Genomic DNA, 23,622 nt, shown 5'->3' on the forward strand with positions numbered 1-23,622 from the left:
TTCAGCCTTTCTCACTCATCTCATGCTCGCTGTCTTCACTCTCATCTCGTTATTTTCCTCTTCTTGTATATCTGGCTACCATTATTTTCAGTGCATGTTACCTTATGCTGAGGTCTTAGGCACCTGGTAGACGCTTCAATGTCTGTTTAAATGACAGCCCTGTCAGAAGGGGCAGAATCTTTGTTTTTGGTCTTTTAAAGTTAACTTTTATATTTTAAATGAGGGAGTGATGAGAGACATGTGACTAAGCTTGAAAGCCTGGATATGAATCTAACACGCTGTTACATTTCAGTGCACTGAGACACCAGGATACTTTTTCTGCCTGGCTCCTTGCTATGCTTTTTTTCAGTGTCTGAATAGATGTACCTGTGCTGGTCATTGATCCCAGCTCAAACAGTGATTGCAGGGACATATACCAGTATTGTCTGTTTCCAAAGTAGTGAAAATACACCCAGTAAATAGCAGTTTCAATAGCAGAAATAACACAAATGTTAGTGCTTCCTGTAAAATATATCTAAGAGGAATAGCTGGGGGGGGAATGCATTCAGTAGCATTACTAGACCTTGCAGGGTAATACAATAATATCCCTAATGAGAACACTAAATCTTGTATTGGCAAATTATCCAAGTGTATTATCTTGCCAACTGCAGAAAAATCCAATGTGATGAAATCCACAAAAATACTGTGCATATATTGTTTTTCACATTTTTTTATTGTTAATGAACAAATCAGAAATTGCAGAATTTGTCCTCAGTGTACAGAAAATGTATTATATATTGATAACACGCTATCAATAATGACCTTGTTGCTGTATTAAAATGTCTCTTTTGTGCAATGACACATTTTCCTTCAAAAATATTAACCTGTGCCGTGCTCTTCCTGCCAGGTCTTCCGAAGCGGCGAGGGCATGGGTATCCGTCTGGACAGCGCCTCAGCCTTCCAGGGTGCTGTCATTTCTCCACACTATGACTCATTACTAGTAAAAGTCATCGCCAGCGGAAAGGACCTGAACACAGCAGCCTCCAAGATGAGCCGAGCTCTGGCTGAGTTCAGAGTGAGAGGGGTTAAGGTAGGACATTCGGCCAAGTGCGCTCCAAAGGGTTCCAGTTTTATGCATGTTTTCCCGGGTTTAATTCGCTTTTCTAGCTGTTGTTTGGCTTGTTGAGCTGATGAGGAAACTCGGGAACTAATGAACATTTTGGCACGAGGATTGATTCTTTGACAGCTTGGATATAAATTGAATTCTATTCTGTGTATTGGTGGCTGGCGTGGTAAGAGCCCATCTAAAACTACTCAGGGTAGTTTAGATTAATGGTGTGATGCATTTAAAGCTGAAAGAGAGCGAGTGTGTACTCAGTTGCTGCAGAGTGCCACGGCTAAGAAGTGGTGCACTAGCAGTCTTGGACACTTAGCCTGTGTGACCTTTCTGGCTGATTACATGGTTTATGTTGCTCTTTATTTCTTGGCTTTCAGACTGAAAACACACTCTGCCTGTGTCAGAGGTGCCAGTTGTTGTTGGCTTATAGCAGTTTTGTCACAAAAACTTGCACTTGTTAAGGTAGTGCTATCCACCTTCCATAACACTGCAGCCCATACACAGAAACACAAGTGCATTACTGCTGCTGGTGAGGGAGAAACACACGCCTGGGAGTTTATTTCCCACTTGCAGCACAAAGAGAAAGATGTAAAATACACCAGTGGGACAGACTTTTCACATATGAGTGATATGCTCAACAGCAGGGATGTCCCTGGCAGCTGCTAGTTTTTTTTAAAACGAAGGGAAAAAATGAGACTTTTAAAAACATAAACTGAGCTCACATAAAACGGGAAAAAGTTAAACATTGGCCAAAGAAATATTTTGTATTTTAGGAGCTGTATGAAAATGTTAAACATGTTCCTCTTTAATTAAATCGTGTTTTAAATGTCGCTTTTTCATTGTGTAGGAAAAAGCTGCAACAAGTAAGTGTAGGGTGTTTGGCTAACCTTAGCTACCAGCAGTAGCCTTACTGGTGTAGAATATGGTTACGCATCAGTTTGGTTGTTCAGATATATTCCGGTTTATTCTGACAAAGCTGACATGAAACGCTGGTTTACTTCTCCCCCACTCATTTGAAACATCCCAGAGACAGTTTGTCAGTGTTGCGGTTACCAGTGCACCATAGTAACATCTTTGAACTGGTAGCTGCTGTTGTACATTTAATAAGATTAATGCTTTTACCAAAACTCTTATTTTTGACCAACTAGCGAGGGCAGCCGTCTAGTCGGGTAGCTGCCGACGTCTCTACTCCAGAATAACCAGTGTCCATAAGTGGATGTATATCAGCTGAAGAGTTAAACAGTAATGAGTAAAACATGGCTCGTTAGTTTTTCTTCTTGAGCTGTTTTTATTAAACCACGGTGAAACAGATTAAATGTATTTTTAAGCTAACATGTTATAAAACCAATTAATCGTTGAATTAGACGAGCACAAGATTTTTTTTTTTTTTTGGTAATTTGGATTTCCTGTTACTGTCAACATTCACACATTTCACAGCACATTTAAATGTGCAATTTTCTCTCCTCAATTAAAAATTAACAATTTTCCAACAAGATGAGTCTAATCCAACATATACATGCAGCTCAAAACATCTGCCTTTTTCTTCACTGAGAGGTAAATGGTGTTTTTGACCTTAAATCAGGCAACAATGTATAGCAGTGTATCAGAGAGCCAAGTCTCTGATGTTTTTGTTGTAAGATTAGGTCGGGGCAATAGACACAAAGATTCACTGAAGTGAAAAACTTGATTTGAAATGTAAGCAAATCTTCTGAAACATCTTTCAAACCTTTATGGAATTGGTAAGTAGACAGAAAGTCGGCTTCATGAATAGTTCAGTGTCAAAATATCTGATCTTAAGCTGTGCGTAAGAGAAAAGATGCATTCCAGTTCATATAAGTTAACATAAACAGAAAACGTCATAAATGATTTCAAAGGAGAAAATGAGCAAATAGGGTTGCAATGCTTCATTACATCCATAAATCCTCTGGTTTTCTTTTTCTGCCGTACAATGAATGGAGTGACTGCTAGAACATGGCTAAACGCAACAAAAGGTTGAAAATAGGTGACAATTATTTTAGGATAACAAAGTCCACAAATTTACATTTTATGAAATTTAACTTGGTTTAAGCAAAATAAACAATTGTAGTTTCTAAATAACCTGGTTGGAAGACAAAGTGCAGCCTTGCTTTTGTGTAACAGTTAGAAAAACAATTGCATCAGCTGTGGAAGATGTAGATGAAGCTGTTGGCGCAGCTAGGTGATGGAAAGATTGCAGAAGTTGTTTGGATACACAGAGATGGGGTGGAGAGAAAGATGCTGTTGAATTCATGTGATGGCTGATATGCAGAATGTTTCAGAGGGTTTCAGACATGCATGTGGCCAATCAGTGGATTTGCTCATGCTGAGGTTTTCAGTATTTCATACTTTTAATCATACTTGATACAAATCATCCTTTTTTTTCAAAGTGTAAAAGGGATAAATGGAGCAAAATGTGCAATGCTTAGGAATAGTGCATCTGAGCATGTATATCACACATACTTTGAGGTTTGTCCATTTTGGGTTGTTATACTGAGTATTCAAGATTGAAGTGCTGATACCTGTGTGTGTTGCAAAAAGAAAAAGGTGATCTGAATGTACAGGTTGGACCCCTGGCACATTGGTGCAGCCAAGTGTGTAAAGTCTTTGGATTGGAACGCTGAATCTGCTGTTAATGCTGGTCCAGTGAAGCCAGTGAAACAAGTTTCTTATGCAGGAATGCCACACATTGATAATGATTTTGATAGTAATTGTTTGAAAACGGTGCCCAAAACATGTGCATAAAAACAAATGATTATTAACAAAAGCTTGGAGTAAATGAAAGTAACGCTGAAGCTGGAAGCTTTAGCTTGTTATACAGAGTGTTTAACCTACTTTAAATGGCGACACTTTTATAACTAACTTTGATATAAAACAGAAACAAGGTTTCCAGAGTGCAAGGGCTGTTTTTATGCTAGTAATGGCAAAGAGCCGATGAGGATGGTGTGCGCCACACATCAGCTACCCCGTGTGACCTTGCTCAGTGCCTTTTACATCTGAAGAGGAATAGCCTTCTTTCTGTTCTGTATCAGCATACTCCTGTAAAAGCTCTGAACCTCATGGACACCGGCAGAGAATAGGACATTGAACATCACGTAACAAGGCCTGAAATTAAAATTGTTCGTGTAAAGAATGCTGGTGGCGGGCAGGAAACCATGACAACAGTTTTCGTAGAGGTTTTTTGAACTTGAGAACTGGCAGCTTACTTTTGCTACCGTTCAGTTTTAGGTTGGCTTACAGGGGTGTTTATGTCCCAGAGTTGAAGAATTCAAGGACTCGTTCCTTTAATTATTTCACAAACAAAAACATTTTTCACCAAAGTGTGAACAAAGACTTGCTTTTTCTTCCATACATTGCTTTTACCTGCATTTAAGACACTGGTTATCATTTTTCTGATTTCTGTGTTTTAGCTGCTGCAGACTCAAATTGTTCTGATGTGCCATGTCATCAAGGACTCTTCAAATCTTGCTCTTTGCTGATTTCCAAATCACCTTCTGAAATGACCTCTGTTTCAAGCAGACTTCATCCATCCTTCATCCTCTTTTCTAGTTTCTTACTGGTGGGTGAAATCTCTTACTGATACCTTGAATTGTTTCTTTTAGCATGAAACACACTCACACATTCAGAGCCCACATGCTGCAGCAGCACCCAGCTGATACCACAAGTACTAATCTGTCTTCATATACATTTTTTCTATAAAAAAACAGCAGCGCTTCAATTCCTGTGAATCTGGGAACTCCACTGTTGTGGTTACAGTAGGTCTCAGTGTAACCGCAGCTATGGCAGCCATAGTAGAGTCTCAGCATGTTAAGAGTGCTTTTACCTTGGAAATAAAAGTAAAAACTAGAGAGCGCACTCAACAACAAAGTTTGAGCTGCTCAGTTGAAGCCCGGCTGCCTGCTGTGCTCCTCTGTTGTGTAGAATTATGTTTGACATTTCAGATGTGTTTACCTTCTGCTTCTCTATACAGTACGAGTCCACATGTGCGCATGTCTATCAGCATCTCTGTGTATGTGCAATGATTGCGAGCACACAGCTCCCCAAAGATGAATACGTGTGTTAGGCAGGGAAATGTCACGCATTCAGCATCAAAAAGACAAGATGGGAAGAAAGATGGATGAAAGCAACAGGACATGAGGCAGGAGGTTGAGGGTGGATGGATAGGAGGAGTGTGGGGAGAAAACATTAAAAGGGCAATCAAGATGGAAAGAGTGCAACATACATCTGGTAAGCTGGGGTCTGTGGACACTCATGTACTCTGCTAGTCAGTGTTGAGAAGATTTATGGAAAAGTTAAAACCTGTTGCTTTAACCTGTTTGTGACAACACATTTAATTAAAATTAATTAGGTTTGTGGATTAGTCTATTCTTTTTTTTTTTTTTTTTAACTTTGAAGGATGCTAATTACAAAAATCTTATCAGTAAAAATAATTCTCCCTGTGCTGAAACAGTGCACAGGATTGCAGGATAGCAGCACATCTTACTGTAATGCACCAAATCTGTCAGTAAACCACAAGATCAGCCTTTGAGCAGGAGGGGAGCTTGGGTCTAAAGAGGTAAAATGACCTTTTTTTTTTTTTGTTTTTTTTTTTAGCATTTTTGCACTTAAATCATTTGCACTTAATCAATGCATATGAAGTTGGATAGAAATTGGATGTTAGCATTGTGAAATTATCGCCACTATAGTTGAAAATTATAACTTTTGGATATTATTCATACCAATTTCTCACACTAAACCAGTGCTTCCCAGCCTTTTGGAGCCACGGCACATATTGCACATTAGAAAAATCACCCGGCACACCACCAAACAAAAATGTCACCAAAACCATGTTGATCATTTTTCCCTGCGCACCAGGCACAGCGGAATTGGTTCGGTTTGTCCCCAGTATACCTTTTTTGCTTTTTTCTGACCACTACTCATGCTAGGGACTTCATGTAGATCGGAATTTTCTCCAGGACCCATCCAGGTCAGGATGGCTACTTTTTCTTTTCAAGTATTTATCTATTGCTATTATGCGCTTGTCTCACTCACAGCATGATTATTATGTAATTTCTTCTTCGTCTTCTGTTTTACTGGCAGTTGCAAGCTACTTAATTAGAGCAGGTAGTTGTACTGCCCTCTAGGGGAAGAGAATATAATTGTTCAGCCAGTACTCACGCTTAGAGTACTAATCAGATGGAACCAGATAATCTTGCATGGCACACCTGATCATTTCTCACGACATACCTATGTGCAAAGTGGTTGGGAAACACTGCTCCAAAGTGTAATGGCAAATGTCTTTATTCTATATATTGATCGCATTTCAACGGTATCACTTTATTAATACTAAAATCAATTTGTCACTAGTTGTATGCATGTAGGATGTTATCACAAGTGGGCCTTGTGTTTATCACACCTTCACAGTGGGGCCATTGTATGTGGGTTAGAGACATTCAGGCGCTGCTGGTAAGGGAGGTGATGGTTGGTTGTAATTCTCCTTTGGGGGAGGAGGAGCTGATCTGGGAGGCATAGAGCTACGTGATGTGCTGTGCAATTTTCTTTGAGTTTGGTCAGGTTGTATAAAAGAAATCAGGGCAGCGGCCATCGTCAGAGACCACTTTGGCGTTTCTCCATGTTGCAACAATTATTAAACCCACCTTAAAAGACGTTCACTGGGCGTTTGCGGTTTATTTAATTTCCACAGCAAAAGAAGGAGAAAAATAATAGTTGAGATTGTTGATCAGGCTTGACCCGATCAATCAAGTTTTGTAATCAGATTTTTATCAGGCTTGATGTTCTGCCCAGTTTGGTGGCGAGATCAGCAGACTGTGGCCATTTGAATATTGTAAAATTTTCCACTTTTGTTATTTGGAGGTTAATTTTTTGCCTTTCACAGGTGGTTTTATAACAGTTGATGTTTAACCATGCTCTGTAAGGGTGAGCATGTCTGAGGTGACCTCAGTTTCTTGCATCGTTTGTGAGAGTTGGATGGAAACTGTGTTGGGGCAGAACAGTGGGGTTTCTATTCAGAGAGGCTCTTTGAAGAATTTAGTAATGTTTCGCTTCATTATAGTCTGCGAGATCACAGGCTTCTTCACATCTCAAGATTGCCTCTGACTTTTCCTTCTGTTCCTTATTTGAATGAAATCTTTAGTTTTGACTTTGTTTTGCATAGATTAAATGGAGTTACTGCAGAATTTTTCATATAAAAACATGATATACAATATAAAAAAAACCTTTAACTGGAGTGTTCAAGTGAATTATGGCTACTGTGAATGTCAATGCTCACACTATGCAGTTATCAGTGGAGCAGTTGGCGTGGAGAAATGATAGAAATGAACCAAAACTGTCGTCGTACCTTTCATGTTGACACTCAGTTTGTCCCCTTTTTTGTGGAGGTTGCTGATAGTGTAGTAGTGACACAGCTTAATTTTAGATATCAGAACACCGGTAATCCATCCTGAAACTGTTTTGTTTCCACGCTCGTTTCATTTTCGCCAGTCTGATCTGTGTGTCGGGGTTTACACAGCATTTCCCAGGGCTTATTCTTTCATATCTTCCTGTTTTATCATACACTTATTTCTTTCTCTGCTTGTAAACAGTCCCTTCACAATTTATTTTATTCTATTCTGTGATGCTCTCCCCACTTCTACAACCTTTTGACCTCAGCCTGCTTTCAAGAGCAAACTTATCTTTTTTAGTTTCAGAGTGCTGAGCCTCATAACAGTTCACCGAGTCACTCACATGAGTTGTCCTTTTTTCCCCACATGAGCTTTTTTCTCAAATCTCCATTTATTTCTTACACCTTTAGTCGGTCCTCTAAAACCCAAACATTAGCCTTTTTTGTTAGTTATACCGATGAATTGTGACTATTGATCAAATCGACAATGTTTATTCCTTAATCCAAGTGTTCAGTCAGCTTAATTCATATCCAGATAAAACCCAAATATAGAACTGCGCCGTGCTATGAATGTAGACGTAAATCCTCTCATATCAAAAGTGTTAAGACCTTTTTTTAAATGAGTATCATGTAGAAATGTAAGCATCTCTGTATGCTACGTGTTTTTATATATATATATATATATATATATATATATATATATATATATATATATATATATATATATATATATATATATATATATATATATATATATATATATATAAAATATAAAGCACTGGAAGGATTGGGATCCCTGTACCAGATTATTTTTTCCATTTATCAATTTTGTTTCCTCTTTCTTGGCTTTCATGCTCTTTTATTAACCTGAAGATCATGGTTGACCAGGTAACAGGATGATCCTTTCTTCTATCTGTTGTGGGCTGAAGTTCCTCCAACAACTTCCCTAAGGGAGGGAAAAGCGGATGGCTTGATCCGGGATAATTTAAAAAGCATTTACGAATAGAAGAGAGACGGGAAATCCATCTCATCTGACTTTTCAGTAGGAGGAATAAGTGGTTTAGATACACTGTGAAACACAAACACACACACTTGCTTTTTGTCACACACAGTCATGCACTCTAAATCTCACATGAAGTAACACACTAATGTGTCTCCAGGGGCTGGGTTATCTGTCTATCTCCTCTTCATTTCACACCTCTAAACAACCACTTGCACGGTACTTAATCACATGAATAGCTTTGTAATTGTGTGTGTGTGTGTGTGTCTTAAACAGCATAGCTTTCATGTTTTTGTGAATCTTGAACACACTTTTGTTTTATAATTAAGAGCTAGTCCTGAAAAGCCTAATTTGAGGAAATTCAACAAAAGGTCAAGAACATTGAAATCCAATTACTGCATGGGATTAAAGTTGTGGTGAATATGAGAATGCAGGATGATTTTAAAGATTGTGAGAAGATTAAAAAAATATAAAAAGGCAGTGATGAAAAATAAAACTGGACACCTAAAACATTTCTAGTGGTTTGACAAAGTGAAAAAGACTCCAAGCAACTTAAAATGAGAGAAAGTTGGATTTAAACTGTTTAAAAGCTTTTAAATATATAGTTAGTATTAAAGGTCAGACGCATAAATCACTTTGACCCGGCTGGACATGGACATATTAAAGAATCTACAGGCAAAGTTGCTAAAGCTAGCCAGAGTTTGGAACAAGCTACAAATCGGCAGTGTTGATTTGAGCGAAGGATCACAGCAGTTAGGATGGAGACGAGTGAACGAGAGGTTCTGTGTCCTGTTATCTGAATATATAAACAAGTACCTGACATTTGTTTTGTTATATAAATATAATACACGTACATTTTGTTCGGTAAGGTAAAATGTGTCTGATAAAGCTGCGCGTACAGCAGCTCATTTTCAGTTGTTTCAGTGAGAGAAGATCCTGTAACTTATTGCTGTTTGGGGGAAATTGGAAGTTGAATAATTTCTCTTATTATGAAAAAAGGATAATTGAAGACAAGTTGATTTTTGCTTGTATTTGTTTGGTCAGTTAAAGGATGAGAATCGTCAAAATTTGTATCAACAGGTCACACTGAAAAAGGTGGCCAAGAAAATTGCCATCAGTGCATCTCTACTAGCATGTAAACATTGCAGTCCTTTAATAAATCACACCACTGCTGTGTGTAGTTCTTTGGTGGTCATTCAGAAACAAGATAAATGCACTTTCAGTGTAGCAAGTGAAAGCTTTAATTGCCACCAGAGGTGCAGGTGAATCTGCAAACGGGCTGCGTTTCATCACGTTGTTTTACACATTTTAATTCTACTGTTGACTATTGTGACAAGAAGCTAGGAAGTATTTTACAATGTTATAAATCCTGTAATGATCCCTGCCTTTTTTACCACAAAGCATAACTACATATTGAGATTATATGCTCGCTAAAACAGCGTTTCAATTCCAACAGCTAATTAAACAACAGGCATGAAACAGATGTGTTTGTAGCCAGAATCAGCATCTTGCTGCCACACGCCAATGTACATCACAGTAAGTTTGAACTGGGTGCTGTCAGCTGGGACTTTGAAGGCGTAATCAGGATTAAACGGCTGGAAATTGGCTGTGACAAAAGGAGAGAAGCATGGTAGGGCTGGAAAGGGAGGCGAATGAAGGGAGAAGCCAAGTTGAGAAGAGGAATAACATGGTGCTTTTGCTTCCTTTGATTTTCTCCGCCATTTGTTTTAAAGATGGTAGATGATGATAGTGGTTAACCCTGTTGTCTCACAGCAAAGAAGTTGTGGGTTTAAACCTACTGTGTGTGGAGACGTTTTCTAGTTTCCTGCCACAATAATTGATGATTGTAAATTAGTCGTAGATGGTGAGATCAATTTGTGCTGGTGCTGCGATGGACTCGCCCGCTTGTCCGGGATTTACTGCACTTCTTGCCTGGCTATTGCATCCTGCGACCCTAGCTGGATGTTGTTAGCAGTAAGAAAACGGATGGATGTTGCTCCATCCCCATTCCCCTGTCGCTTTTTCTTTTTTCCTTTTCCCTGTTTGCCTTCCACCGCCTGCTCTTCCTTAACATCACAGCGCAGGTTTATCAGCATTCATTTAAAAGAACAAAAACACTTCCTTGATCTTGCTCCCCTGCGGTGGTCTGGTCGACTGAATGTTAATTTGTGATAAGAGTGACCGATGAACACTCAAAGAGAAAAGGCAGGAATGACCTTACTGAAGGTGACATTTGATTACACGGGTTAGTAATGTACTCTGGCAGGACGCAGGCCGTCTGTCACAGCGTCCGTGGTTTGAGGCAACTTGTGGTTTCTTTCTTTGAACTTGTTGCAGTTTATGTAATTATGTGTTCGGTTCACTGGGACAGAACAAAGGTAAATACTCAAACTTCTTTGTCTAGCTGTAAGTCGCTGTGTGTAGGCAGACGGTGAACTGTTCTGGCAGCTGCTGTTCAGCTGTTTTCCAGCGTAACACCTTGAATGGCAAAGAAAGTAGTCATGAATGAGGAGCAATGAATTATAAAGTGTCAATGTGGGCAGTGAGTACAAATGAAAACCAAAGAGCAATTAAAGGCTTGGATTGAGAGTGGGCAGCTGAGCTTCTAAATAGCCGTGCAGACGATGAATATATTCATATGTGGACAGAACATGTTATTTTCGCTATGTTTCAAAAGCCTATGTTGATTGAGCATTGTTTCTAAACTGTTTTTGGTCCCATTAACCTCAGACACATTTAAAATTTTCACGTTATTTGAGACAAATGGAAGAAAGTGTGTTAGCACAGGTTAGGCCTGTGCTGTCAGTGTTTCGCTGACTGAAACCTTCAGAGACGTATTCAGGAGTTTGTTTAAATCACACAAGTGTATTTGTGTGCGTTGCCATGCATAGTCATGAATAGTGAGACTTGGTAGAGGTGATGTGAATATAAATGCGCACACAAGTGGGGTCTAAGTAGTTTTAATTAAGGGTCGGTACACACACTGATGTTTTTACTCTCACACACTTTCAGGAAGCTTTTAGGGTTTAATGATCTATTACTCATACACAAACTCCAGAATCTACTTAACACTCAAGCACAAGTTCCCATTGTATGTAAATCCAACTGATTTATACATTGGAATAAAGGGTAATATATATCCTTTAAGACTTTGGCATCTTCATTCTTGTGGCGCAGGTAACTCTGATAGCATTAATTGAAAGTAAACATACAGAGTTATCAATCCTCACTGATATAATCATTGTCCAAGCATTCTAGATGTGTTTCCCTTCGGCTTTTAATTAAAGGTTTCTAGAACACCGGGAAGACGTCAGGAGCTCCGGGTTCGTTTGTCATCGAACTGGACTCGACTTCATTGGTTTCCTCACATGCTTTCACTGGCACGCAGCCTCGATTTCACAAAAATCGTTGTCATACAGTTTTAGCCGCAGTGGCCATGCATCTGTCTGTCCTTTTCCCAGGGGCTTCACTTCTTTCCTCAGAAATTTTCAGCTCTAATTGAAAAGGCATAATGGAACACAGAACTCGATTACTCTCGACCGGCTGGGCGCCTGATTATTCCAGCCACACTGACGAAGAGAATGAAATGCTTTCTTTTCATCTTGAGGGCAGCATTAAATGCAGCAGTAGTTTATTTGCAGGGAAATGTGACAACTGCACCTGCGAGTGCACGTCTTTATTTCTTAAATATGTTTTATAATTTGTTCTTCGGGTTCTCAATGTCAGTTTCGCTAATTCTAAGCAGAACTGCTTTAAAAAAAGAAACAAAACCCAGAATCCAGAAATATGCTTTTACATTAAAAATGTTGCCGTATCTCTTTTGGTTTTCTGAGTTATTTAACAGCTTGGTTTGCTTGTTTCCGTTGCAACATCTGGCAGCCCAGTGGCTCTGAGTGTTTTTTTTAAAGAATGAGCCTGAGGTGTACCTGCTCTCTGTTCTCTCCCTAATATAAAATTCTGTTACAAGGCTGCACTCGCTCAGCGTTGGTTTGAAAGTATCTGTTGTGCTCGTAAAGCTGAATGATTTATGTCTTGCTAACTGTTCAGCACAGTTCATCAATACATCTATAAAATTTACCTCTCTGACCACATCTTCCTTTGTTGTTTTGGTCTTTGTGTTTTTGTGCTAAGTGCCGAGTTGAGCTCCACATTACAATTACCCTTTTTCAAAATTGCACTGAGTGTCCATACAATAGTGTGTATGCGCACTCTTTGGTCAAATTATAGCGTTGCTCAGGCCTTACCCTGCAATTCCACTTAGACATTAAAAAAAGGATTGCGAACTTCAGGTGCACTAGATTGCAAGATTTGAGACAAAGTAGCATGTAATGTTCTTGTTGGCTGTAAAACTAGCCTTGCCCTTAACAGCCCTCCAGTTGAGACATTTACAAAAGGCCTTGTTGAGGCCATACAGAGCCAGAAGGCTGGCAGAGGTGACATGTTTACAGCTGTCTTGGACAAAAACCTTTCACAGTGGCATTTCATCACAAAGTCTACACTTCTACGGGGATCGATACGGAAGGAGAGGGGGAAGATAAAGCGGGGGGGAAAGCCCAAAGCTTTGGTTGCTGTCCTGTGAGACTGCATTATTCATTAAGCTTGGATTTTTAGTGTTGGACAGAAAAAACATGTTGATTAAAAGTTAGCATTTTAAAGCAAGTTGAAGCTGAATATGTGAAGCTTCAGCTTGATGCAAAGGCCATGTGTCACCGAATAGTTTTTAAAAAAATTTGTTATATATATTTATGGCAAATATTACATTTGTTCCACTTCTACCATTAGATAATACCAGACTTGGCTTTTTAATTACCACATTTAATTACTAGTGAACACAACTAGAGAATTCAGTTATGCTGGTGCTACAGAAAATGTAAAAAGGAGGTCATCACCAACATAAGGACTGCTATTCTAGTAGGTGTGAAAAGTCACAGTAATCTATTCTGTAGTATACCATAAATTTGCTGTGCTTTCATTTTTGCCTGCTGTGCAAATGGGCTGTTCTGAGCAGAGGAAATGAGTACCAGTCTGCATTTCACACAGCAGCCCCTTGATCAAAGAACTTATTTGCTGAAAGTTGGCGTATTCCTCGGAGGCTTGGGGAAGCTATGTTATGGTGAAGTAAATGTGACACTCTAGCACTGAGTTTGGCATGGGATTATTTACAATTAGGAATTTCAGGGAGTTTTACACACAGGAAGCCTGTGGGCCACAATGAATCGGCACAAAAAGGCAAAAAGTGGAATAACTTTGCCATCGGTCAGAAAGGTACGGTCCTTCCCCGTCCTCGGTAATAAGCTGAAAACCCATTTCTTCCCACATCACCTTCTCTGCACTGAATCATATTCCCTCTGCACATCTGCTGCCTCTAATTTGGTCTTAAGTTAAAAAAAAATCTCTCTTATACCTCCATTTCGAAAAACCTTTATCCCCATAATGTTGGTGATCTAAGAACTGAGATTTATTCTACCATTGCCTTCACTCCTAAGTGGCTCTGGGTAAGAGCATCAAATAAATGCCTAAAACATGAAATGGGAAATTTCATTGTTTTTTTTGACAATGACAATAAATATCTGAATTGAATTGAAATGTTCCCAAAAATGGTCTGAGGTATCTTTTTCTTTTTTCCCCCGGTCCAAAGAACCTGCCAGATAGCTGTCAAATAACTAAAATCATCCTTATGTACATAATTGGATAAGTTTCTTACTCTCCTGAAAGAAAATGATTTAATGGCCTGATTTGATCTCATCAAGTCTGGTAGCAACGCTGTATTTCAGTTATCAGAGCTTTCTTTGGGCTTTTATCCTAACAGTAGTTTAGGATGTGTAAGTTGGGAAATAAATACACAATAGTGAAAAAACAGAGATTTTCATCAAGAAACAGTTTTGCATGAATAGAGGTTTTGTTTGCCACACACACAGAAGAAAAATGGCCATCTGTTGGTTGGGTTTGCCAATGGCCGTCGAGTGTTTGAACCATAAAACAAGGCTCCTCGCCCTCAGAAGAACAAATGGAAAAACACTGAAATCTTGTACTTCTAAACTCATCAGATACACAATGTGTTTCTGTACTGCAGAGCGTTGATTGCTTGTTGAACTGTTTCAGAAGTGAAAAGCCCAACATTAGAAAGAAATGGAGTCCAAAAATCCCGAAAGGTTACAAACTGATTTGCTTGTCTGGAAAAGATGTTGGACTTGAACTCCGTGGAAGAAATTTCCAAAAGCCCATCTGTCCAGTAATCGGAAGAACGGAAATAGAATGAAAAGTAGAAAGTTGAGGGAAATATCGGAAAAGTGTTAAACCTTGAGGAATACGAGGCGGGGAGGAGAAGCGTTATTAAGAAGCTTGGTAAAAGATTTAAAGTGCTACAGGAGAGGGAGGGGTGGAGAAAGAGAGAAATTACTTTGGGAAAGTGCCTAGTGTTTTGGCTGCTTTAATGACTGATTGAGAACAAAAGTCTCTTTTCTAATTCTAATGAGTTTAATTACGGCTTGCCCTTAGCCAGGTGTTTGGATCAGCTAATGTCTGGATTCATTAATTGTCAATTAAAACAGAATCAGGCGCTTGCTCCCAATCTCAGCCACCTCTCACAACAAACATTAAAAAGTAGAATAACTGTTTGCTGTGTTCAGACATTTGATGACAGTCCAAAATAAGATACGCCTGGTTGGTAAAGTTCTGATAGGAACTGAAGATATTTAGGATGTGCCACTCTCCCCCTTGAAGGAAAATGGCATTTTCTTATCTGTTTTCTCTGTGATGATTTGGGATCGGCACTTTGGATTTCATTCTGTAATACAGCTCATTTTATTGGAAAAACGGGAATGAGGGAGGGGCTGAGGAAGGATAAAAGGAAGGATGCATAAATACGATTTCAGATCAATAGAGGAGCCAGGAGAGTGTTAAGAATACAGGCTTTTCCTTCTCGAAGGTTTAAGTAATAAGGTGTGTGTTTCCGTGTCTTTGTTTTCACATGTGTGCAGGGCTCGGTGTGTTCTTGTGAGAGAATGCGGAGGTTTGTTTCATTTTGGGTAGACAATGAGTTTAAGCTTAATGCTCAGGGCTGCTGCTGAGAAAACAAATGCTTTCAATTCAGGATAGCAATAAGGTATGGTTGGTAGGGGGTTGCAATAAGTAGGCTTAGAGATGAGTGTTAAGTGCAGGCTGCACTTTTTGTTTTTCAGTCATGATCATTTTTTTCTCACCTGCCTTTTCATGTCTTATGCTGTTCCTTCACTTCCTGTGCCACGTCTTATATTTCTGTCTGAACTGTGCAAAAGCTGAGCATTAAAACGTTCACGAATGTTGGATTTAGTGCAGGCCAGCTGCATTACTTTTAACTGTGTTCACTCAATCTGACAGCTGAGGGTAATTTGTAATGTGAACATGCCATCCAAACTAAAATTAACCGAGTCTAGAGTGCACCAAAAAGCTTAAATAATCACTGCTCTGCATTGTTAAAGAATTTTCACCTGACAGCATTCAAAATGCATCTCAATATTGGCATTATTACTGACACTTTGTAGCAGTTATTTGTTTATTGCATCTGTAGTAATATTTTCCTACGTTGGATTAAGAAGAGAGGTTAAAGAGCATGTTAAACAGGTTTGCTTTTAGGGTGTTGTTGATGGAGAAGTTTGGTGCGACTTCTGAGAAGCGAGGACAGAGAGAGAGGGGGGGAGACATGTGGCAAAGGGTCGCGCGTCAGGCTCGAACCCAAACCTGGGCCCTGAGCAGGCAAAGGTGGAGTTTCACTGGGAGTGAGGAGGATTGAGAAGATTAGAAACGAGTAGATCAGAGGGACGGCTCAGGTTGGGCAGTGTGGAGGCAAGGCTGAGATGGTTTGCACATGTGCAGAGGAAGCTTAGTAGATATACTGGACAAAAGAAGCTGAGGATTGAGTTGCCAGGCAGGAGGAAAAGACCTCAGAAGATTGACGGATGTAGTGAATGAGGCCATGCAGGTGGTTGTTGTGACAGAAGAGGATGCTGGTAGTAGGGTTGGATGGAAGCAGACGATCCACTGTGGTGACGGCCAGAGAGAGTAGCCAGGATTAGGATGATGAGGAAAGGAGAAGTAGTAACCGTATTTCAAAGTTATGAGCCGCCACACCAAACAAGTGTGAGGCAGAACAGACCAAAGCAGCACTGTGTGGTCTGTAATGTGTAAGGGAGCTGGGATGCTGTAGGTACCGGTAAAATTTCCTTTTGTTTTTCTGCTGTGTATATATGAGGCTTTTAAAGTGAATGTTTTGTTCCAGCAGGACTTTAAAGTGTCCCAGAATAGTGGTGGACTGTGTAAAGAAATGTCAAGCAGTGATACTTGTTTCAAAGGCCAGTGTTAGTTTAGTTTGAGTCTTTTTTTTTTTTTTCCTCCTTCTCCTTTTTAAAATAGAATATATGGTGTTGTGACTGTGTAGATGTGGATAAAAGCTTTGTAACCCTGCTGTTCTCTTATTCTCATGCTTTAAGATTTTCTTTCCCTTTTTATTTACCTTGGCATATCTGTTTTTCACTTGTTTCTTTTTCCTTTGTTATTAAAGGTACTGTGTTTTTTGCCACTAAAATTTGCTTGTAACTATGTTTTATGTTTTTGTTTTGTTAATATGCAGGTTTGCAAGTGGGTGTGCAGGGTAGTGGTGTTGAGCTTGGTTGACTTGTGTGACTGAGGTCATGTTGTTTGCATATTGCACGTTTTTATTTGTTTACATTTATGTAAATATCATAGCTTAATTTTGCGTATTCATGTACAGTTCCCTGAAAGTGTGTACGCTCTTGCAGAGTATGAAAGCAATGGAGTCGTCAGTGTGGCTGTAAGAGTCCATTATGTTAAGTAAGACTTGCTGCCAGGATTCAAAACCAGCAGAAAGGACGGGGTCATCGGCTTTGTAGGCGTATAACAGTGCTTTCAAGGTTTTGAAACTGAAGCACAAGTGTGGAACTTGTTATTGCCTTGTAAAGAAATAAACTCCCTGAAGATGTTTAGTGCCCAGCAGTCTCAGTTTCTGCATTGCGCAGTAATCATGGCATAACTAGCAGCAGTCCTGCAGGCCATGGGCATGCTAGGGTTAAATCTTATTCTGTTATTTTCTGAGAAATGTGCCAGTGGGAGGAAAATAATTAATCTGGAAGCTTTGTGTTTGAGCACAAATATGGCTATCATAACGTTCTTGTTCCCTTATGGTTCTGTGCAGGTTCTCAGTCATCCGGGTCATTACTGGTGACTCTAGTGACCTGCACCTTTTTTCATATGTGGCAACTCTAACGTAATAGCGAGTTAACAGTGCTCAGGACCATCTGCTGGGGAAACCCCCCCCCGCTAAAGGTTAAATACTAGGACTCTCCATCGGTTGTTTTATAGCTGAGAAAAATGTTTGGATGAGAGGTGAAACCTCGTCACAAACTCGAGTTCCCCCATGGGCTACACATTTAAGAAAAAATGGAAACAGAATGAGTCCTTAATTCTTTAAGACGATTTAGGTAAACATCCACTGTTTTGTATTGAAGTTAAAAATGTGATCAATAAGAAAATAGTGAGCATCTTTCACTGCAGGCAGCACAAGGTGCGTCTGGATAGAGTCGTTACCTGTTCCACACATTGGAGGAAGCTCTAACATCTGTTTTCAGTCACTGCATAAATATTTAATTATTCATATCTTGTCTGAACAATTGCCCACAATAGAACGCTGATTAAAGCTCACCCTTTGTTGAACTTTGCATTGGTTTTACTGAATAATCAGTTGGTGTTCATGTAGGTGACTGACCTGAACCTTTTATGCTTTAAATTGTGCTGCTGTCTTTATGACATTCAATCCAGCCTGTGCATAATAACTAAGAACGCATGAGACCACTGCAAAATGACTTCATGATTCATTATTTCTTTGCCCACAGACACGAGCTGAGTCATCATTGACAAATTATAGCTGGAGGCTGGTGCCATTTTCTCTCAAATAAAACCACTGATCGGAGAAAGTTTTTTAATATCTCAGAGTCCACTCAAATGGTGATCAATGCCTTCTTAATCTTTTTTTAAATAGGTAGCTCTTTTACTGGAGCAAATAAATGTGTTAGATGATCAAATGCTCCAGTGCATATTTTCAAGTGGAAGAAGGGCTGCACATTTGTTTTCTCTCTGTGGTATTAGTGCTTTGTTCTTTCTTTTTGAAATAGATTTTGTGATTCTGTGTTTTTCAAATGCTCCATCCAATATTTGGCATAGGTGTTTGTATAATGATGGGAGACTTTATTTTTCTTTCTCATCGTCTGAAAGACAAATTACACGTTCCAAGACTTCCTCACATTTTTTTTTCTTATTCCCCCATCTCAGAAAGTACTATGAGCGCAGCAGAGCAATGTGTCTAGGTCTGACATCTCTGTATGCAGTTAAACTGCATTTTCCATGGAAATGATACTTTCTGCAGTGTCCTCTGCACTGTTGCTGGCAAGCATTTGGGGATATTGTTAAAGCTTCGCTGTTTGCCTTCCAGTCTCACTGCTGCAGATGTCTGACAGCACTTTGATCCTAAACAACCACAAGCTAAGCAGTGGCTTAAGATGCAAAAAAACAACAAAATGCAACAACCATAACTGCAGATAATGTGAATGCAGCCTTCACCTCAGAGGTGAATGACAGCCTTTTTAAGATATTTGTAAGAGGCTGATTATTTAGTTTTTCCCTTTTTAAATGAAGGCAATAATGCAATGTATCTGCATTTTTCTGGTCAGGCTTGCACTGTTTGCTTGCACATTGTGTTTTACAGTCTAGATTACAGAAGTCTACTTCATAGATGTAAAAAAAAAAAAAAAAAAAATACAGCCATACTTCATTTTTTTTTTTCCATTATAAAATTTTTTCTGTTTGTTTCCTTCCAGCTGGAACTAAGATTTCAGTACACAGTGCTCCAAGCTCTGTAACACTTTCAGTATCTTACAATAATCATGTCCTGCAGCATTGGGCCTGTAGGCACACGTACATACAGAGCAAGGTTAAATTACTTACTGGTTGCTAAGATGCAAAGTGAAAGGACACTTTGAGCACACTTTAGGTGCTAAAGTTGCAAGTCGGTGTTTGAGGGTATAAGACAAACAATTTTCTTCAATGAGGTCGGTCAGTTTATTATAGTTTATTCTGTGAGTGACTGATTTGGTTACAAGCTGAACGCGGCAGCCGAGAACAGTGCAAGTAAAAGTTGTTGCCTCAGAGAGAAACTCGGCCTGTCACCTGTATCTTTTTATCTACCAGCCCCACTTATTCCACTACTTCCTGTAATATTTCAAACTATGCACTGTTAAAAAAATACAAACTATTTTTTGTGGATGTATTTTCATTGGTGCAAACATGCACATATATCCATTCCAACTCTTGTTGAATGCTTACAAGCAAATGTTTGGTTTTCATTAGCATCAGTGCAGCATTTATTCTAGGAATGTTGCCACAGAAATGTTGCATTACCATCAGGCCCTGTGACCATTTACCAGATGACTTGATTTTTCTTTCAAATCTTTCCTAGTCCTTTTTATTGGTATAACAAAGTTTCTTGGTTTCTAGATAAGGGCTAAAGAAACCTAAAACTTTCCACAGAATCTGTCTTATATTGGCTCTCAGACACAAAGAAATCCTACTGTCAACATCACAGAAAAGAAACTACAGAAGGTCCCAAGATGAGTTAAAAGATTTTACTGCATCTTTCTGATCATGAGTATGAAGGAAACCTGATGTGTCAGAAGAGTAGGTGGTGGCATCGCCATATGGAGGACAAAAGAGAATGAAGAGTGGGAAAAATGATGAAGAGAGGGCAGGAAGCTCCCCTTTCATTCTTTGTTCTGGGGAAAAGTGGCGAAGAGATGGGCAGTGGGTGGTATGTTGAGAGGTAATGATGAGCTGAGTTCCTGTGGTGAAGCAAGGAAACGGAGGAATGTCACATCAGGGACGACGTATGAGAAAAGACTTCAGAAATAAAAGCATACTGAAAGGAAATGCAGAGAAGTTGAGAGACATCAGTGAAGAGGTGTAGTGGTAAACAGAACAGACATTGTGGAGACGTAGAGAATAAAACCTACTCCTGTTTTTAAGATACCAGTGAAATGGCATTCTCCTCTGGTTGCAGCAGCGGTCAATCAAACAGGAAGGTGCAGAGTTGAAAGAAGGATGTAAGCGAGAAGAAATGGCTGCAACAGCAAGCACTGCTCTGATGAAAGTGGAAAAAGGGACAAACTGAGTAAATGGCAAGTTTGAGACTGACTGAAGGTAGTAAGTGACCAAGAAAGGGGGTGAGAGGGGAAAGAGGGGGAGGCTGGCAAGATGCAAGGATTTGTAAAGTAAAATTTAAAGAAAAAATGGATCTTTCTTGATTTACTTAAGAAATCAATTGCCGAAAATAAAAACTTAGGTGTCCCATTTTTCTAATTTTAATCTTTATCAAGTACATTATAGATTTAAATCACTGTTTCCTATTACACTGACCTACAGCCAAAATAAACTTTAAAATTTGGTCAGTTTACTAATTTGTGGTCTCTGAAACTCAAAGTAATGTGTGAAATTGTTATCTGATATGCTATTTGGGCATTTCTAAGACCAGAGGTTCTTCACTGAAACCAGAAATGACCTGAATACACTTGAACCTTGAAGTTTTGGTAAACAGTTTAAACTGGGTTGGATGCTAATTTTAAATATGCCCACTCTTACTAAACTATTCATCCAGTTGAATGCTCGTATGTAACACAACTGTCAAATTTTAAATTTGGCACCAACTGTGAGATAAAAATTTGACGATCCCAGTAGCAGGAAATGCTGCAAAAGTTGTTTAAACTTGTTAAAAACATTTAATCTGGGTTTTTCTTTGTGTAAAACTTTTTTTTAATGTATTGGGGGGGAAAGTGATCCAACAGCTGTCTTAACTGTTACATTGTTGTTGTATGTTGTAACTTCAAAGCAGACTCCTAAAGCAGACTTCTAAAATATTGTCGACTAGTGTTGTACACAGACAATATGGTGTTAAGCAGCTTTGCAGTCTTTAGAGCTTTGTGCGAAGTTAAAATTCATGGCGATTGTGGCAAACTGGACAACAAAATTTGCAAGGGCGAAGCAGCTAAATGAGAGCATGTGTAATATTTTACTAAGCTACTAAAGTACCACGCTGATTTCTGGGTTAATTTTCTGCTTTTTAGAGTTTTTGGAACTCCGATTGTGCAGTAATTCAGAGAAAATTCCACATTTAGGGTTTAGTTTTTAATTTAACCTTGAAACATCCTCAACTCTTTATACCCAGCTAACTTTTGCTGTATGATGCCGTACTAAAGTAACCTATTACTGTCCAAGCAAAGAAAAAGCTTTTCTTTAAATGTTTTTTCTTTTTTAAAGAATGAATAAAGGGGATATTGAGAAATGCAGGAAAATGTGGGAAATGATGCAGAAAATTAACCATAAAGGGAAAACTGAGAGACAAGGACAGAGGGGCAAACATGAAATGCCACAATATATTTACGTGAGATAAAAAGTGAATGGAGCAGACTATTGTTTTAGCAGTGCAGTACTGATATGGCAATGAAAACTGAGGACCAATAAAAGGCATTTTCAAGTAAGACTCAAACACTCAGTAGGAGGACTGAGAATGAGGCAGAGAATATTGTCTTACAGTGAGGAGAACATATTAAAATGAGTGAAAGATTGCTAAAGTGAACTGGCAAAACAATAGAAGAGCCAAGCAATGGCGTAGAAGAGAGCAGGGAGGTCAGAGAGAAGTGGAGATTACGAGTGAATGCAGTGAACAAAGGATTGAATGAGAAGTCAGTGAAGGTGAAGGAGAGCAAATTAGATAGAAGGCTAAATTAAAGATTGTGGAGACTGTGAGAGGAAGGTAGTGAGAGAAAGAAGAGAGGAAATGATGCATGAAGGTAACGGCGTGCAGGAGGCTCTGTCTTATATCATTTTAGCACCTCTCTACTTTCAGCATTGGCTCCACTCCTCCTACCGTTCTTCTTTCTCCATGCCTGCTCCTTAAAGTTGTTCTGTGTAGCATAAACTGCTAACTTGATGGAATTAAACACGCCATATGTTTGCCTCATTATCAAAGTTTTGCACATTGCCTGCCAGCTCTTACATTTGGGTAACACTTTTATTCTATTCGGATGCTTAGCTCTCTAAGTCTGTCTAAATAAGGGACTAAGAATGAAATCTGATTCCCTGTGTCATGCAAGGTCAATTAATCTTTCTCCTCCTGATTTGCTACAATACAGGTCGTCTCCTCTACGCTTTCTCCCTTGATCTGTATCTGTCTTTTCTGCAAAAGGTCTTCAACCTTTATCTACCTCAGTTCTTCAGTCTCGGCTCTTGGGGCCAGATCATCTTGTCCAACCTTTTTTTTTTTTTTTTTTTTTTTTTTCCTTTGATTGCTTGGTGGTGTGTTGTGAAATGAAACAAAATTGTGAATTCAAGACTTGCTAATGATATGGTGATTGCAGTAAATGCAAGGGTAAGACTGTTAATACTTTAAATCGGTGCATAAATATTGTCAAGGTTCCTTTAGATATGACGGTAAGGTAATATTTACATGAGCGTTCATCAACCTTTGTCACATTAGCTGTCCCGACAACCTGTATTTATCATTCAGACTGCATTTCCCCTTAGCCTTGTTAACCGTGATTGGAAACGGAAAATAATTAAATACTAGACGGAAACAGTGATTAGTGTCTGGCTGGTTTCTTGAAATCTATATGTTGAAGGCTCCGGATAGCGTTTTAATTTGAAGAATCAATGAATAGTGCAGCTTAAAATGGTAAAATGACATTTTTTCACACAGATGAGAATTTTAGGTTTACTGGAAAAGTGTTTTTAGCCATGTTTTACAAATTTCAGCTCGACTGAACAGCATGGTTATACTCACAATAATATGATATGCAGGTGTGGTGAAAGAACCATCATCGGTCTGTTTGTAGAGCAAAAATTTAGTTAAATCAAACTTTGCTTAAATATTTTCAGTGGGGGAAATCAGTTGATCCCCTGCTGAATTTGTACATTTGCTCACTTACAAAGTGATGAACAGTCTCTAATTTATGTGGTTTCATCTTAATGGGGAGAGACAAAATATCAACTGAAAATCCTGAGAAACGCAGTGAGTTTTATAAAAGATTTAAAAGA

At 39.0% G+C, this 23,622-nt stretch overlaps 1 protein-coding gene across 2 annotated transcripts in view; it reads left to right on the forward strand.

Moving 5' to 3' along the window:
* pcxb (pyruvate carboxylase b) overlaps positions 1-23,622 on the forward strand; it is a 282,068-nt gene that overhangs the window by 139,600 nt on the left and 118,846 nt on the right. For both annotated transcript variants that reach the window (XM_031736804.2, XM_031736803.2), the window contains exon 12: positions 887-1,069. In XM_031736804.2, the coding sequence (XP_031592664.1) occupies positions 887-1,069 (183 nt within the window). The remainder of the gene's footprint in view (positions 1-886; positions 1,070-23,622) is intronic.

The sequence above is a fragment of the Oreochromis aureus genome, linkage group 3 (assembly GCF_013358895.1).
Source record: "Oreochromis aureus strain Israel breed Guangdong linkage group 3, ZZ_aureus, whole genome shotgun sequence".
Taxonomy (NCBI): Eukaryota; Metazoa; Chordata; class Actinopteri; order Cichliformes; family Cichlidae; genus Oreochromis; species Oreochromis aureus.